This window comes from Eimeria tenella, genomic scaffold, assembly GCF_000499545.2.
Source record: "Eimeria tenella Houghton genomic scaffold, Eth_scaff3, whole genome shotgun sequence".
NCBI lineage: Eukaryota > Apicomplexa > Conoidasida > Eucoccidiorida > Eimeriidae > Eimeria > Eimeria tenella.
In genome coordinates this window covers 43,776-61,012 of record NW_013542870.1, presented here as the reverse complement: position 1 = coordinate 61,012, position 17,237 = coordinate 43,776, and the positions used below count along the sequence as shown (strand labels likewise).

The 17,237-nt window shown below is 60.1% G+C and overlaps 3 protein-coding genes across 3 annotated transcripts; 1 reads left to right on the top strand and 2 right to left on the bottom strand.

Annotated features, from left to right (window-relative positions):
* Window positions 1–1,195: 1,195 nt before the first annotated feature.
* ETH_00019225 (uncharacterized protein) lies at window positions 1,196–10,261 on the top strand (the record flags this gene model as incomplete). Its single annotated transcript, XM_013375705.1, has 12 exons — window positions 1,196–1,944; window positions 2,363–3,402; window positions 3,620–3,821; window positions 4,171–4,487; window positions 4,631–5,032; window positions 5,428–5,912; window positions 6,139–6,232; window positions 6,591–6,937; window positions 7,164–8,123; window positions 8,477–8,857; window positions 9,150–9,416; window positions 9,617–10,261. 12 exons carry the CDS (start codon window positions 1,196–1,198, stop codon window positions 10,259–10,261), a joined length of 5,889 nt encoding a protein of 1,962 aa, XP_013231159.1.
* A 543-nt stretch (window positions 10,262–10,804) lies between these two features.
* On the bottom strand, window positions 10,805–13,078 carry ETH_00019220 (uncharacterized protein; the record flags this gene model as incomplete). The annotated part of the gene is made up of 3 exons (XM_013375704.1): window positions 10,805–11,629; window positions 11,755–11,925; window positions 12,308–13,078. 3 exons carry the CDS (start codon window positions 13,076–13,078, stop codon window positions 10,805–10,807), a joined length of 1,767 nt encoding a protein of 588 aa, XP_013231158.1.
* Window positions 13,079–14,689: 1,611 nt separating this feature from the next.
* On the bottom strand, window positions 14,690–17,177 carry ETH_00019215 (uncharacterized protein; the record flags this gene model as incomplete). Its single annotated transcript, XM_013375703.1, has 5 exons — window positions 14,690–15,345; window positions 15,586–15,722; window positions 15,922–16,048; window positions 16,160–16,276; window positions 16,706–17,177. 5 exons carry the CDS (start codon window positions 17,175–17,177, stop codon window positions 14,690–14,692), a joined length of 1,509 nt encoding a protein of 502 aa, XP_013231157.1.
* Between the last annotated feature and the right edge of the window lie 60 nt (window positions 17,178–17,237).

Sequence of the window (17,237 nt, the reverse complement as noted above, 5' to 3'; positions counted from 1 at the left end):
TGCGCCAGAAACTTCAGTAGGCGCCAGCTGCGTCTGTGGGGCCCTTGGCTTCCCTAGCAGACACAGCAGCAGCAGCAGCAGCAGCGAGGTTCCCAGGGAGCAACGGGCAGCCGCAGCATCAGGGGCAGCAGAGCAGCAGCTGCAGCTGCAGCACATCTATTAGCTGTGGGTTGTCACAATTAAAGTTTGAGTCCTGGGGGCCACAAAGCCTCCAGACAAACGCTGCAGCAAAGGCGGCTCAATACGTTGCTGCAGTGCCGCTGCTGCCGCCACCGTTGCAGGGTTGTAGGTTTGCTGCTGCAGCAGCAAGGACACAGCATCACTGCTCCTCTATAGCCCCAACTTCTACTTTTTTGTCGCTGCTTTGAGTATTACCAGCAGCAATGCGTAGGGCCGCCACTGCCGGCGCCCCAGCTCCCTGCAGCAGCAGCAGCAGCAGCAGTAGCAGCAGCAGCTGCTGCTGCTACTGGCGAGGCCCCGTGTGAAGAACTGCTTATTATTTTTTTGACTTTGCTGCTATTGGGGAAGCTCGTCCTGTCCTGGTCGTAGACAGTTTATGCACAACTCTTGCTGCTGCTGCTGCAGCACTTGAAGCAGCGGCAGCTGCAGCAGCATGTCACTGCGGCAGCTGCAGCCGCGATACTGTGGGATCGCCACTTGTAGCTACTGCTTTGCAGCAGCAACTGCAACACTTAATGCAGCAGCAGCTGCCTCACGGAGCAGCAGCAAGTTGCTGACTCGCGCCCGCCGTTGACTTGGGGGGGCCCCCGCTGCAGCAGCAGAGCAGCAACAGCAGCGGCAGCAGCAGCAGCACCCTTTCCGGGACCTCCTATCAGCTTTCTATTTACTTGGTTTACTGTCCTGTCTGTCCCTTGGCAGTGAAAGGTACGCAGCAGCAGCTGCTGCACCCGCAGCCGCTGCAGTTGCTGCTCCTGCAATTGCTGCTGCTGCAGTTGCTGCGGCTCAGGTACACTGAGCATTCAAATTGGTGTAGGTCTTGGCTACGGCTGGGGAAGCCAACCGCGGGAGGCACCCGTTTGCTTCGCAGCAGCAACAGCAGCAACAACAGGAGCAGCAGCAGCAGCAGGGAAATAAGCACTGGAACGGCGGCGGCAGCAGCAACAGCACCCGCAGCTGCTGCCGCTGCTGCTAACGTTGTCGCAGCCGACGGGTAGAAGTCCCAGCCTGTCAACGGATGATGCTCAGGCGCCTTAAGTGGCGCGTGCTGCTGCTGCTGCAGCAGTTGCTGCTGCTGCTGCTGGTGCTGTCGTGGGTGCCTCCCAACGCAGCAGCAGCAGCAGCAGCAGCGACAGCAGCAGATGCAGGAGCAACAGGTCCTCTGCGGGAAGTGGATCGCGTAGAAATAGATGACGACGAGGCGTTCACAGATTTCGGTGACGAGGGAGACGAATTGCTGCTGCAGGCGAGCAGCAGCAGCAGCAGCAGCAGCAGCGGCGCGTCTGAGGAGGAGGGCAGCAGCGGGGACGCAGAGGACGAGGCGGAGGCTGAGGAGCACCTGCTGGACCCCGACAGCAGCAGCAGCAGCAGCAGCAGCAGTAGCAGCCCAGAGGAGTGGCTGGCAGAAATCGAAGAAGCAATTTCTAATGGAGCCACTCACCGGATTTACTACAGCAGCGAAGAAGAGCGATTCTACAGCGCGGAGGTGGACGGCAGCGAGGTGCTGCTGCTGCTGCGGCAGCTGAAGCCGCAGCTGCTGCAGCACTGGCAGCAGCAGCAGCAGCAGCAGCAGGCACTCGAGGCCGCGTGGACCCGCATCGAACAGGAAGTGCTGCTGCGAGCAGCTCTTCACAAAAGAGATGTTTATCCTCAGTCTTGGTTTTCTCCTTTATATCCCGAAGATGGAATTCAAACTGGAGCTTTGCTGACGCCGCTGCAGCAGCACGAAGTTGACGAACACGAAGCAGTCGAGCGCGAGCGCCAGCTGTACACCCTGCTGCTGCTGCTGCTGCTGCTGCTGCGCCTGCTGTTGCTCGTGCTGCTGCGCCTGCTGCTGCTCGTGCTGCTGCGCCTGCTGCTGCTCCTACTGCTGCCCCGCGCTCCTGTGGTCCTCAGTCTGCTGTTGCTGCTGCTGCTCCTTATTCTGCTGCTGCTGCTGCTCGTCCTCGTTCCGGTGCTGCTGCTGCTCCTTCTGATTCTGCTGCTGCTGCTCCGCGTTCCGCAGCTGCTCCTGCTCCTCGTTCGGCTTGTTCTGCTGCTCCTCGTTCTGCTGCTGGTGCTGCTCCTCAGTCTGCTGCTGCTGCTGCTCATCATTCCGCTGTCGCTGCTGCTGGTCATTTCTGCTGCTGCTGATTCCAGTGCTGCTGCAGATTCGGCTGCTGCGGCTGCTGCTTCGGATGCGCAGGCTAAGGGCACTCGTCGTGGATCTGCTGCAGAGGGAGCAGAAGACGGAGGAAGCAAAGGACTCACACAGCAGCAGCAGCAGCAGCAGCAGCAGTAGCAGCACGACGAGCAGCAGCACGCGGTCGCCAGGAGTTTCCGTGCCGACGCCTCCAAGCGACTCGGCGTCTTCCACTGCTGCAGCAGCAACAGCGATAAATGCGGCAGCGCCAACTGCAGCACCTGCAGCAGCTGCTGCTGCCACTCCACTTGCTGCTGCTGCTGCTCCCGATAGTTTGCAGCAGCCCCCCCACGGCGCAGCATCATCTCTCTCCTCTCGCACCACTGCTGCAGAAGCAGGGAGCTCTCCTGCGGCAACAGCTGCTGCTCTCCAAGGAGACGGCCCGAAGAAGGGTCGCAGCAGCAGCAGCAGCAACAGCGGCAGCAGCAGCAGCAGCAGCAGCGACGTGCCTGTGCTGTTTGTGCCGGATGATGCCCTCGACTTTGCGGCTCTCTTTGCTGCTGGGCGGATGTCTCTGCTGCAGGCAGGCCAGAGCAGCAAAAGCAGCAGCAGCAGCAGGAACAGCAGCAGTGAAGCAGCAGCAGCGCTGACTGCAGAGGAGGCTGCCTTTGCTGCAGCTCGTGCTGCAGCAAAAGAAAGAGAAGGCGTGGGCCGTTTAGTGACCAGCTTCGGAGACGCCTACTACTACTTGCGGCTGCTGCTGCGGCTGCCGCAGCAGAGGCAGCAGCAGCAGCAGCAGCAGCGGCAGCGGGGGGAGGACGAAGAGGACTTGGCGTTGCTGCTGCCGGACCCGATATCCCCGGAGCCTGTGCACGGGCCCGCAGTGGCTGCGCAGCTGCAGCAGCTGCCGCGGGGGAAGCAGCAAGTGCTGCGAGCAGCAGCAATTGGTGTTGTTGCTTTTTTGTCTCTTTTTGGAGTTGCTGATGAGGGGGGCCGTTTGCAGCTGCCCGGCGGCTGGCCGCGGGACTTCTCTTTAGCTGCCAAAGCAATTGCTGCAGGCAGGAGCGCCAAGCCCCCCTCAGCCCTCTGTCTGCTGCTTGACGGTGCGCCTGCTGCTGCTGCTGCTGCTGCTGCTGTGGGGGGTGCGGGGGTGGTCTGGTTGCTGCGGGGCGGCGGCGGGCGCGGGCGGCGGCGGCGGCTGCTGCGCTGCTGCGGCTCCTGCGCTGGTACACGCAGTCCCCAGAGCAGGAGCTGCTGCTGCAGCAGCTGCTGCTGCTGCTGCTGTGAGGGTCTGCTGCTGCTGCTGCTGTGGCTCCTCAGGCTTCTTGGCAGCAATTGGCGTCCCGTCGCTGGTGCTGGGGGCTGAGGGCTGGGCGCTGCAGCACAGCCCCTCTTCGCTAACTCTCTTTCTAGCAGCAAATAAGGAAGCAGCAGCAGCACCGCCGCTGCAGCAGCCCTTCGACGTCCCGCTGCTGCACATGCCCAAGTACAGACAGGAGCAGGAGCGCCTCAGCAAAAACAGGTCAGCGCCTGCTGCAGCTCCTGCTGCTGCTGCAGCTCCTGCTGCAGATGTAGCCCTTTTTGCTGCTGGAGATGTTGCTGCAGCTGCTCCTGTTGGTGTTGTAGCTGCTGCTGCTGCTTCTAGACTTTCCGTTGCGGATCAAGCTCCTGCTGCTGATTCATTCCATGCTGCTGATGCAGCAGCTTCTGCTGCTGCAGCTCCTGCTTCTGCTGCTGTGGCGTTCCTGCAGCATGAGGGGCCGCGCAGTCGTTCCTTTGCGGCTTGTCTTTGCTGCTGCTTTGTCTGCTGCCCCTGCAGCAGCAGCACTTGGACCCGGCGTGAAGGTGTGGGGTGTGGGGTGTATGTACAGGTCGGACTTTCCCGTGGTCAAGTATTTGCTGGCAGCACATGCAGGAGAGGCCCTGGGCTCTCTTGCTGCAGCATATTATCTGAAGACTGGGCGCAGCGACTCTTCTCTGAAGGCTGGCAGCGCGCAGCGCAGCTTCTGGGCGCAGCAGGTGCCTCCCCCTGCTGCTGCTGCTCCTGGTGCTGCTGCTGCTGCTGCTGCTGCTGGCCCCAGGTTCTCCATGGGCAAAGACGGAGCTGTCCTAGAGGTGCCGAGACACCTCGACCAGCCCACTGAGGAGGAGAAGAATGCCAGCTTTTTGGTGGCGCTGCAGCGACTGGGTGAGCAGCAGCAGCAGTAGAAGCAGCAGCAGCAGGACTAGCAGCAGCAGCAGCAGCAAGGGCACCGAAAGTTCGCCCTGTTGCAGCCCTGCTGCGTCGCACTTGCTTTTGTTTTGTCAGTGCCGCTTTTGCTGCTGCTGCAGGAAGCGAAGATGCAGGCGACTGCAGCGCGTCTCTGCGGCACTTGCTGCCAGCAGCAGCAGCAGCGCTGCAGCAGCAGCAGCTGCAGCAGGAACAGGAGCACGTGCACCTGACGCGCGTGCCTGCTTCCTTCTTCCTGCGGGGGCCGGGGGAGGCAGCAGCTTTCGCCCCGCCATCGAGCAGCAGCAGCAGGGCTCCCAAGGCGTATCAGCAGCTGCAAACCTTGGAAGAGCTGCTGCAGCAGCTTGCTGCTCCCGACTCTGTTGCCTATGGGGCCCCCCAGCAGGGCCCCCTCCAGCACAGCAGCAGAGACTATGCTGCACTCGTGCATGCAGTTGCTGAAGATGGAGAGCCTGAGGGGCTTGCGGCGCTTGCTGATCTCTACCTCCACGGGAATGCAGAGGGTCTGCTGCTGCTGCTGCTGCTGCTGCTGCTGCTGGGGCTGCTGCTCGAGCTGCTGCTGCTGCTGCTCTTGGGGCTGTTGCTGGGACTGCTGGAGCTGCGGCTGCTGCTGCTGAGAGTGCTGGTGCTGCAATTGCTGCTGCGGCTGCTGGGGCTGCTGCTGGGGCAGCAGCTGGTTTGGGCGGTGCCCTGGGGGCGGCTGCGGGTTGATGTCCGTTTGCTGCTGTCGCTGTGGTCTCATTGCCGTTGCTGCTGGCTTTGCTGCTGCTGCTATTGCTACTGCTGCTATGGAGCTCCAAACTGCTGCTGGTGCCTTTGGTGCTGCTGTTGGTGTTGCCGTCGGGAGGAGATTGGGACCTCGTATGAATACTTCCTGCTGCTGCTGCTTCTGCTGCAGCTGGGATTCCAAGGGACCGACACCGGGCTTTGGACCTGCTGCGGCAAGCAGCAGAAAGAGGAGATGCGAATGCTGCCTTAGCAGCAGCTCATTTGCTGCTGGAGGGGCAGCCGACAGCAGCAGCAGCTGCAGCAGCTGCAGGCGCAGCCCAGCAGCAGCCCCAAGCGGGAGCAGCAGCCGGAGCTGCTGCGGAAGCAGCAAGAGCTCCAGCACCAGCAGCAGCAGCAGGACTTGCGGCTGCTGCTGCTAATGGAGCAGCTGCTGCTGCTGGCCCTGGTGCCGTAGGTGCTGGTGCTGACCCAGGCGCCGGAGCCGCAGCAGCAGCAGGCCCAGCAGCAGCAGCAGGAGGAGCAGCAGCAGCAGCAAACGCAAGGGGAGGGTTGCTGGGGCTGCTAAATGGATTTCTTTCCAGCTGGGGTCTGCGCGAGGAGGAGCAGCAGAAGAAAGAAAAGGAGCAGCACCCAGCGGAGGCTCTTCTAGAGCAGGCAAGGCAGCGCAGAGGCAGCAGCAGCAGCAGCAGGGTGCTCAGAAAGAGAAAGTAAAGTAGGAGGAGACAGAAGCAGTTGGGCCGGAGCAGCAAGAGAGTCCACGCGCTGCTGCCGCTGCTGCTGCTGCTAGCGCCGCCGTCACCGCCTCTGCTGCTGCAGCTGCTGCTGCTGCTGCTGCTGGAGAGCTGCTGGCTGCTGCTGCTGCTGTGCTTTGCTGCTGCAGGTCATTGCTGAGGGCTCTGGCCCCGCGCCCCACACGGCGCGCTTTTTGGCCTGGCGTTATGGGCTGTTGCAGGAAACAAATGCAACTTTAGCAGGTGTCTTTTTTTTCTCCTTTTTTTCTTTTCCAATTTTCCTTTTTTCTTTTGCCCTTTTGGTCTCCTTTATTTTCATTTTGCGCTTTTGTTTGCCTCTCTTGGCTTTTTTTTGGTCTTCTTTTCATATATCCTTTAGTGTGCCACGTGCCTCCCTGCTGGTGGTGCTGTTGCTGCTGCTGCTGCTGTTTCTGCTACTGCTGCTGCTGTTGCTTCTGCTGCTGCTGTTGCTGCTGCTGCTGTTGCTAAGCTCGCTTCGTGTCCTCCCTTGGCGATTTTCTGGTCTCGACTGGTCGCTGCTGTCCTCCTTTCTGTCTTTCAAATTGCGCTGGTGCTGCTGTTGCTGCTGCTGCTGCTGCAGGCGAAGCCCTGCGCGCAGCAGCAGACTTGGGCGACAGCAACGCGCAGGTGCTGTACGCTGCAGCACACCTTGCTGCTCTGGGTCCCACATCAGCAGCAGCAGCAGCGGCAGCAGCAGCAGCAGAGCCGGCGGGCGGCGCGTCCGGGTCGTCCGCAGCAGCAGCAGTAGCAGCAGTAGGGAGGGGCCAGCTGCTGGCAGCAGGCAACATGACTGAAGCCCTCACATACTTTTCAAAAGCTGCACTTGCTGGCCATCCAGAAGCAGCTTACAGCTCCGGTTTGCTGCTGCTGCAGGGAGCTTCTCCCCACCACAAGAGCTCCAAGCAGCGCTGCAGCATTGCTTTGAAGGTCTGCGCCCCGCTGCTGCAGTATAGGGTTTAGGGTTTAGGGTTTAGGGTTTAGGGCTTAGGGTTTAGGTCTTGCGATTGGGAGGATTGAGTTTAGGGCCCAGATTCGAGACTTTAGGGCGGAGCGTTCACACTTTAGGGCCTACACTCCGGGGTTTAGGGTTCAGGGTTTCGGGTTTAGGGTTTAGGATTTAGGGTTTAGGGTTTAGGGTTTGTGTTGCGTGCAGGTGCTGGAAAAGGTGGCGTTTCTGCACCGTCGGGTCAATTTGCTGCAGGCCTTGTCGCTGCATGCGCACCGGCAGGGCGACGTTTCTGGGGCTTTGCTGCTGCTGCTGCTGCTGTCCGAAACTGGCCACTTAGCTGCTCACGTGACTGCTGCTGCACTGTGGGAGTCTGCAGCGCAGCAGCACCAGCAGCGGCAGCAGGCGCTGCAGGTGCTCATGGACTCGCTGCTCCAGGCGGACCTTGCTGTTGCTGCAGCTGCCTCCGCTGCAGCAGCAGCAGATGCAGCTCCAAGCGCCAACAGCACAGCAGCAGTAACCGCAACAGAAACAGCAGCAGAGGAAGCCTCCGGCGGCTCAGATGCGCAGCCGCAGCAGCAGCAGCAGCTTCCCGCCGAAGGGGCCGTGTCGCAGCAGCAGCAACAGCAGCAGCAACAGCCGCAGCAGCAGAATGCAGAGAATAGCGCAGCAGCAGCAGCAGCAGCAGCTGCTGCTGCTGCTGCTGCAGCAGCAGATGCAGAAGAGGGCACGCGCAGCCTGCTGCTGGCGCGTTACGCAGACCCGTCAGTGGCCCTGCCTGCGGAGGGCGAAGGAGCAGCAGCAGCAGCAGCAGCAGCAGCAGCAGCAGTGGAGGCCCATGTAGCAGCAGCAGGAGCAAACTGCCTGCTGCAGACTCGGGTGTCTCCACTTTCCCGAGCAGGAGTGCAGCAACTGCATGCACGAGGAGACCCTGGGGTGTCGGTAGAACTGCTGCTGGACGGCGAGCGCGCATGCACGCCGCCCGCTGCTACTGCTGCTGCTGCTGCTGCTCGCGCTGCTGCAGTTGCTGCGCGGCAGCAGCTGCAGCACCTCCGAGTCTCCGAATTCCTCCGCTGCTGGCTCGTGTCTCCAAAAGCCCTCAAAACCCCACAAGCCCCAGCAGCAACGGCCTGCCGTTTTGCTGCTTACAGAAGAGCTGCGCTGCAGGTAGCAGCAGCAAAAGATAAAAAGATGAAAAGACAAAAAAGAGAAAAAACGACAAGTAGAAGTTAGCAGCAGCTAAGAGATAATGAGGAGGAAAAAGTAGACACAAAAAGAAGCAAAAGGGGATCAAAAAGACAAAAAAGTGACAGAAATAAAAGTCAGAGGCAGCAGGAAGCAGCAGGCAGCAGCAAGGGGCAGCAGGAGGCAGCAGGAAGCAGCAAAAGCAGCAGCAGAAAAAGACAGATGTGATAAATGGGACAAGAAGCACTAACTAGAGCAGCAGCAGCTTTGTTGCCATTTAGGGGACCAGTTTGTTTTCTGCTGCTGCTGCTGCTGCTGCTGCTTTTGTGTATCAGGGCGACGCCGCCTCCATGGTCAGCCTGGCGGAGATGTACGCTGCTGCTGCAGCCGAATCTACTGCTGCAATCAAGGCTGCTGCAGCAGCAGCAGCGGCAGCGAAAGCAGCGCCAGCAGCAGAAGCTGCAGCAGGAGCGGCGGAGGAGGAGGAAGCGCAGCCGCAGCAGCAGCAGCCGCAGCAGCAGCAGCCGCGGCAGGAGCTGCAGCAGCAGCAGGAAGAGCAGCAGGCGCTGCGGGAAGCAGCAGAAACTGCTGCTGCTCTCAGCCGCTACTGGGCAGAAAGAGCAGCAGCAACAGGAGATGGCAGGGGCCTCTACGCGCTGGCGAGGCTAAAAGAAGATGGGATTGGGGGGCCCCCCCAAAGAGAAGAAGCTGTAAAGGTGGCTTTGCTGCTGCTGCTGTTGCTGTTGCCGCTACTGCTGCTGCCGTTGCTGCTGCTGCTATTACTGCTACTGCTGCTGCTGCTACGAGTGCTGCTGCTACTGCTGCTGTTGGTGCTGCTGCTGCTATTGCCGGCCTGCGTGCATGCTTGCTTGTTTGCATCCATGTGTGCATGCATGCGGGCATGCATTTGCTTGTTTATCTGCATGCATGCGTACATGCATGCATGCATTTGCGCTGAGCTGCTGTGCATGCGTTTTGTGGGGTGTGCTGCTGGCGTTTGCTGCTCAGGTGTACTGGCAGCTGCTGAGCGATGCTGCGCTGCCGCCCGGCAGCCGCGTTTTGGGTTTGTGGGGTTTTTGTCGCAGTTGTTTGTTGTGGCCTTTGGATTTGCTGCTGCGTCTATGGGGGCTGCTGCCCCCCAGCAGCAGCAGCAGCAGCAGCAGCGGCAGCGCTGCAGCCATGGCAGACGACGCGCTGCAGCAGCAGCAGGATGCTGACGTCCGCGCAGCCTCGCTCCTCCACCCTATAGGGATTGTCCTTTCGCTCTACCTTGCGGTTAGTTCAAGCTGCTGCTGCTGCTGCTGTCGTTGCTGCTGGTGTTGCTCCTGCTACGCTGATTGCTGCGGCTGGCTCTGCATCAGTACGTGGTGGCGCTGCCTGCAGTTGCTGCTGAAGACTCAGCTGCTGCTGAGTCTTTTGCCGCGCTTTACAGGGAGCTGCTGCTGCTGTTGCTGCTGCTGCTGTGTCTGCTGCAGCGAGAGGAACAAAGGCGCTTTTGGGCCCAACTGCTGCTGGGGCTGCTGCTGCTGGCAGCGTGGGCCTTTCTAGCGATACAGCTGGCGCTGCGCATCCCCGAAATGCGTGCTGCTGCTGCTGCTGCTGCAGCGGACCATGGCACTGCTGCTGCTGCTGCCACGTCCAACAATTCACAGCAGCAGCAAGAGGTGAGGAATGCTCCAACGGGAGACAGGACTGTCGCAGCAGCTGCTGCAGCTGCTCCTGCTGCTGCTGCTGCTGAGCGCCAGGGAGATGCCCCACCGAAGCCTGCAGCAGCTGCAAATACAGACGCAGCTGCTGCTAAGCGTCAAGATGCTGCTGCTGCTGCAGAAGCGCTTTCAGCTGCAGGCACAGCTGCCGCAGACAGCTCGACAGCATCCGCATCAGAGGCAGCAGAATCAGCAGCACCTGCTGCTGCCACGGACGCAGCGCCAGCTGCTGCTGCTGCCGCTGCTGCACAGGCAACAGAAGCACGTGCAGCAGATGCTGCAGCGCCTGGCGCCTCTGGAAGTCCGGTAGCCCCTAGTGGGGCAGCAGGAGAGCCAGCAACAGCAGCAGAAACAGCAGCAGCAGCAGCAGCTGCTGCTGCTGCTGCCGCTGCTGCATTGTCTGGTGCAAGCTAGTGTTTTATGGCGTTTGCTGCAGCCCCTTATTTCTACGAGGGGACCTCAAGTCTAGGCAAGTGGCCATTGCTGTGTTTTTGCTGCTGCTCCTAGAGTTGCTGCTGGGTTGCTGTTGTTGCTGCTGCTGGCGCTAGGGCTGGTGTTGCTGTTGCCGCTGCTGCTGCTGCTAGGGTTGGTGTCGTGTTGGCTGCTGCTGTTGCTGCTGGCACACCGTCCAGTTGCTGCTGCAGCTAGCACTATATGAAGTATTGTTCTTACACCCCGCAGCCCTCTTGCTGCTGCTGTATCCTCATCAGCAGCAACGCAGAGCAGCAGCAAGTGCAGCAACAGCAACAGCAGCAGCAGTAGGCAGCCTATAGAAACTGCAGCGCGAAGGGTGCAGCAGCAAAAGGACAACGGACAAGATGAATGAAATTAGTTTTAGATCTAGTTAAAAACAAACGGAAAGATGTCGGCTGCGCGCTAGTTGCAGCAGAAGCCTGCTGCTGCAGCAGCTGGCTTCTGCTGCAACAGCTGCTCTCGCAGCAGCTCTTGCAGCAGCAGCTACTGCTGCTGCAGCTCCTCCTCTTGCTCTGCGCCTTCAGCAGCAGCAGGCAGCAACTCCTCATCTGTGCTGCTAACTGACAGCTCCATAAAGTCGCTGCTGCTGCTGTCGCTGCTGCTGCTGTCGCCGCTGCTGCTGTCGTCGCTGCAGCCCGTAGCATCTGCGCTGCTAACTGGCAGCTCTATGAGGTCGCTGCTGCTGCTGTCGCTGCTGCTTCCGTCGCTGCTGCTGTCGCTGCTGCTGCCGTCGCTGCTGCTGTCGCTGCTGCTGCCCGTAGCATCTGAATCTTCAGTGGACACGGCCTCCTCCAGTGGCAGCTTCATCGTTGCTGCTGTTGCTGCTGCTGCTGCTTCTGTCTCCTGCTGCGCGCTACGCCTCCCACGGCGAGATGGCCGGGCCTTCTCTTGCGTCTTGCCCTCCTCTGCTGCTGCTGCTGCTGCTGCTGCTGTTTCGTCTGTCGCCGCAGCTGCTGTTCCCTCTTCAGCGAGCTCCGTGCCGTCGGCGCCGTCCGCTGGCAGGTGCTGCTGAGAATCTTGCTGCTGCTGCTGCAGCGGCTGCTGCTGCTTCAGCTGCTGCTGATGATCTTGCTGCACTCCTCGCCGGCTCCCTGGAGCCAAGCGGGTCTGTCTGGGCGGCCTAGGTGGCAGCTGCTGAGGAATCGCCCTGCTGTAGCTGCTGTAGCTGCTGCTGCTGCTGCTGCTGCTGCTGCTGCCGAAATGCGGGGGAATGTACCTAAACCTCGAGCCCGGGTGCCGCCGCACTACGGCCTTATACCTCCGCTGCACAAAAGCTTCCTTCCGCAGCAGCAGGGTCTTCTCCAGGTGCTGCAGCAAGCCAAGCACCGCAGGCTGTCTATGCTGCAGCAGCAGCAGCAGCAGCAGCAGCAGCGGCAACAACAGCAGCGGCAGTAGCAGCAAAGGCAGAGGCGGCAGCAGCAAACGGAGCTTACTGGGTGAGCCAGGAGATCTATCCCTGTTGTCCACAAAATGTGCTTCTGCCAGTCCTCCTCGAGCGCAGCAATTCCCCTGCCACTTTGCTGCTGCTGCTGCTGCTGCTGCTGCTGCATGGGCTCGTAGAGCTGGTCTAAGACTCTGTCTCTCCACAGCGCGAAGACGAGACTCTTAATTGGCGTCCGCCGCAAGTATACGAAAGAGCGGCACAGCCAGCTTGCAGGGCTGCAGCAGCAGCAGCAGCAGCAGCAGCAGCAGCAGGTGAGCGGCAGCAGCAGCGGGCCCTAAGCAGCGAAGTACGCAGCAGGCGAAGGCGCACCCGCAGCAGCAGAAGCAGCAAACGAGCAGCCCATACAGAAAGCAGCAGCACAGCGAAACGAGTGGCCCCTCCAAACCCTAAACCCTAAACCCTAAACCCTAAACACTAAGACACACTTTATTTCAAGGCCATGTCTAACTAGGGCTTCGTTGAGGATTTCTCGTCTGCGGCGCCTCTGTGCTGCCTCCTGCTGCAGCAGCAACATGTTATTTTCGAGCAGCAGCTAGCGATACCCGCAGCGGGGGGGGGCCCTCGTGCCGCGACAGCAGCAGCAAATGCTGCCTCCTGCTGCCTTCAACAATATCGCTGAGGGCCTCAGGACTTAGAGAAAGCGGCAGCACAGCTTCCATTTGCTGCTGCAGCAGCAGATCTTGCTGCTGCAGCAGCCCCACGTCGATCTCGCGGGGAAGTTCCCAGCTCTCGCCTGCTGCTGCTGCTGCTGCTGGCGGCAAAGGGGAGAGCCACTGCTGCTGCGGCTCAAACATGGGGGCAGGCAGTCCTTGTGGCCGCAGAAAACTTCCTGCTGCTGCTGCTGCACCTCCCGCTGCTGCTGCTGCTGTTCTTCTCTGCCACCTGGGGTTCCTCCACAAGGCCGGCGCCGTGCCATCAGCGGGCTGCTGCTGCTGCTGCTGCCGCTGCTGCTGCTGCTGCTGCTGTGGGCGTGGCCGTAGAGCCCAAGGCCGTCGTCGCCTCCAGGGTCGCCGCCACTTGCTGCTGCTGCCCCACTCACCCCACCTAGTTTGCTGCTCAAACGGCGGCTGCTGCAGGGGCAGCTGCTGCTGCTGCTGCAGCGGTGGCGCTAGCTGCTGCTGCTGCGGCGCTTGCTGCCGCTGCTGCGCCGGAGGCTTCGACTGTGGCTCTTGCTGCTGCCCAAGAGGCTCCTCGGGTTGACCCTCTGCGTCGGAGTAGTCCGGCTGGGCCTCTCGTTCAACCGGTGGCTTTGCTGCTGCTGCTGCTGCTGCTGTTGCTGCTGCTGGTGTTGCTGCTGCTGCTGCCCGGGGCATGCAGTCAACCCCAATAGGCAGCAGAAAGCCCAGTTGGGGGCCCCCAGGGCCACACAGAGGGGACTGAGGGGCCCCCCCGGGGCTGCAGCGGGCAGCAAAAGGAGCAGCAGCAGAGAGCTCTAGGCAGCAAGAAGTCAGCAGCAGCAGCAGCAACAGGGGCGGCAGCAGCCGCCGCTGCAGCAGCAGCAGAGCGCGTAGTGCTGAAGGCAGCATGGGCATACTGCTCGCCCTCACACGCCGTGGCTGCCACCCCGCTGCAGCTGCAGCAGCAGCAGCAGCAGCAGTGGCGGGTGGTCTGCTGCGGGGTGGCGCCTCAGAAACAGCGCCAAATAGAAGCCCTAAACCCTAAACCCTAATATTTCCAAAAAGAAAGCAGCAAGACATGGGCGGGAGCTGTCGATCCCAGAGATCTGGAGGCCTTGGCTGTTTGCTGCAGCAGCCAACAAGCAGCAGCAGCAGCAGCAGCGGTAGCGGCAGCAGCGAACGCGGCTCAATCAGGAAATGTGTTACCAGATTTTACCTTAACAGCAGAGTTTGCTGCTGTCCCAGCAGCTTGTGCTGCTTTTCCTGCTGTTCCTGCTGCTGTTCTAGCAGCAGCAGCAGCACCTGCTGCTGCTGCTGCTGCTGCTGCCATGGGCCTCAACGGGGGCCCCACTGGAGGCCTGGCTGTTCGGCTGCAGCTTGCTGCCTGCTGCGGTTCATTCGTGTAGTTAATTTGCTGCTAAACTGTTTTTTACTTCAAATCCACTTTGCCTTTGAAATGCTGCTGCTGCTGCTCCTACTGCTGCTGCTGCTGCTGCTGCTGCTCCCGCTGATACATCGGTGCTGGACTGTGTTGCAAGACAGCAAGTGGCTCTTTTCTGACGTCGCTGTTCGCTCATTCATTTTTATTTATTTATTTATTTATTATTTATTTATTTATTTATTTAAGCTGTTTGTTATTCCTTTCTTTCTGCAGCAGGAGCAGCTCAGAGGGTTTGCGATTTCGGGCGCCGCGCCTAGTTCGACGCTGAGCTCCAGCAGCAGTGAGGGTTTAGGGTTTAGGGTTTGTGCACAGCCTTCTGGAGGCCTTTACGAGCATTCCTGTGGGCTAAAAGCTCTTAGAATTTTAGTTTTTTTTACTTTTTTTGATTTATTTGCTGTTTTATTTCTCTCAAATTAAACTCTCTACTTATTTGAGTTCATTTCTCTGAGACTGTTGCTTTTATAAAAGGGGCATTAAGTGCCAATTTAGGCTTCTCCTTAACTGGCGTCTGCTGCTGATGCTGCTGCTGCTGTTGCAGCTGCAACTGCTGCTGTTGCAGCTGCAGCTGCTGCTGCTGCGCGGGCGCTCCTCAGTGTCCACGCATATCTTTGGCTGCGAGAAATATGCCTTACTTGTTGTGGCCCGAAGAGAAGCAAAGAACATTAAAAATAATTAAATAATTAAAATTTTAAAATTTAGTTTTAAATTAAATTATGCGAATGTACAAACGAAAAGAACTCCGAGGCTGTGGTTGGCTGCAGCAGCAAAAAGAAGCATTCAAACTGCGCCCCCGCAGCGCCTCCACAGCTGCCACAGGCAAAGTGCTGCTGCTGCTGCTGCTGCTGCTGCAGCTGCTGCTGTTGCTGCTACTTAGCTGCAGAGGCACCGCGCTGTATAGGCTCTCTCAGGGCCTTTGAGACGGCAGCGGCTATTGCCGCTCGTCTCTCTGCTGCCGCTGCTGCTGCTGCTGCTGCTGCGACATGGGGTTCTGTTGCTTCTGCTGCTGCTGCTGCTGCTGCTGCTGCTGTATCCTTGCGGGTGACAGCAGCAAGCAGCGACAAGGCAGAAGCAGCATCTGCTGCAGTTAAGCTGCCTCGGGGGCTTTCGCGCAGCAAAGCGTTCAGCAGCACAGGCAGCCACGAGACGAACACGGGGCAAAGAGGTTCCCCTTCCTGCTGCTGCTGCTGCAGCTGCTGCTCCACCTGCTGCTGCTGCAGCTGCTCCACCTCCTGCTGCTGCTGCTGCTGCCGGGGAGGCTTGTAAGAAATGGGGGTGTTGTAGGGAGTTTTGGGGGGAGGCGGCGAAGTGTACTTCATAGGGTTTGGCTTCCTGAGGTGCGCTGCCAGGTCTGCATCTGCATCCCCGCTGCTGCTGCTGCTGCTGCTACTGCTGCTGCTGCTGGTTTGCTGCTGGTACTGGACACAGGCGGTTAAAGCAGGGTAAGCCACGCAAAGGGCCTCAATTGCATCCAGCAGCAAATTCGATGGCAGCCCCACAGCGCCGCTGGCCACCAGTCGCTCCCCTTCGCAAACAGCAGCAGCAGCAGTAGCAGCAGCAGCAGCAGCAGCAGCAGCAGTGATACTACCACTTCGGAGCCTTCACAGCGTGTGCATCTGGAAAGCAGCAGCAGCAGCAGCGGCAAGAATAGCAGAACCAGCAGCAGCAGCAGCACCAACCAGCAGGACCAACAGCAGCAGCAACAACCAGCAGCAGCAACAACAACCAGCAGCAGCAGCAGCAGCAGCAGCAGCAGCAGGGCTACCTAGAGAAGCAAGCAGCTGGGGCTCGTTGAGGCCCAGGCGAGCGAGGGCCCGCAAAGAAGCAGCAAAGTCTTCTGCTGTCCAGTCCTTTCTGTGCTGCAGCAGCAGCTCCAAGTGGCTCACTGCAGCGTCCGTCAGCCTGAAACCCAAACCCTAAACCCTAAACCCTAAACCCTGAACCCTAAACCCTAAACCCCAGTGCTTTCCTGAAAGCGCTGAGCAGCGCTGTTGCGTTCGACAGTGAAATGCGCAGCGCCCGGCCCCGACAGTGTAAACCCTAAACCCTAAACCCCAAACCCTAAACCCTAAAGCGCAAACCCTAAACCCTAAACCCTCGCCTGTGGGAGAAGTAGAAAGGGTTTGCCATGGCCTCCAAAACAGCAGCAACATCGAGGGGCAGCAGCTGCCCGATTTTGTGCTGCAGCGCGCCCTGGAGTGTACGTACAGCTGGGGCATCGCGGACATCTGCTGCAGCAAAAGCAGCAAATGCTGCAGCAAGACTTGTGGGGGGCCCCCCCAGCGCGGCTGCAGCAGCGCGGCGCGCCAGGGGGCCCCACAACTCAGGTGTACGTACACCTGAACGCTGCAGCCGCACTGCAGCACAAGCCACGCCCACCAAGTCTTGCTGCTCGAAGTAGCTGCTGCCGCCGCGCAGCTGCAGCAGCAGCGGGTCCGGCAGGCCCATGAAGGTGTCTGCAAACAAGCAGCAGCAGCAGCAGCAGCCAAGGCCCAGCTAGCTGGCTAGCTAGCTAGCTAGCTAGCTAGCTCGTAGCTAGCTAGCCTGTGACTGCCTAGCGAGCTAGTTGGTAGCTAGCTAGCCTTCAGCTGGCTAGCTTGTAGCTAGCTGGCTAGCTAGCTTGTGGCTAGCTACCTAGCTAGATAGTTTATGGCTAGCTAGCTAGCTAGCCAGTTAGATAGCTTGTAGCTAGCTAGCTAGCTAGCTAGCCACGCAGATGAAGGTGAGGGTAAGCGGACATCCGAAGCTAGTTAACGAACTGCCCAGCTGCTGGCTAGCCCGCGAGCTAGCTAGCTAGCTAGCTAGCTAGCTAGCTCGCGGGCACCAGCGCAGCTGCAGGGGCAGCAGCTACAAGTACAGCAGCAGCAGCAGCAGCAGCAGCAGACCCGGTTTGTGTCTTCTTTCCCTCCACCACTGCAGCGTGGGGTGCAGCTTGTGAGCAGCAAAAGACTCCACTAAGGGCCTCCGGATGTGCAGCTTTTCATTTTGCTTCGACCAGGTGCGCCGTGAGGGCGGGGTGTAGAGCCGCACCTGCTGCAGCAGGTGCTGCTGCTGCTGCTGCTGCTGCTGCTGGTGCAGCAACAGGGCCTGCGGCGTCACCGGACAGAGCTGCTTCTCCGGGGAGGAACGGGGAACGGAAAGCAAGCGAGGCGTCAAGCTGCAGTGCTGCAGCAACTGCTGCTGTGGAGGCACTCTGCTGCTGCTGCTGCTGCTGCTGCCGCCTGCTGCCGGTCGCAGAAGTCCCACAGCAGCAGCAGACACGCGCATGCAGCAGCAAGGGCTTCTGAGGCCCTCCCTGCAGACGGCCGCGCAGGGCCCTGCAGCAGCAGCCCCCAGGCGGGTTCCCCCCACGATCATAGCGCAGCAGCAGCAGCAACAGCAGCACCAACGGTGCAGCACCTGCAGCTGCAGCCGCTA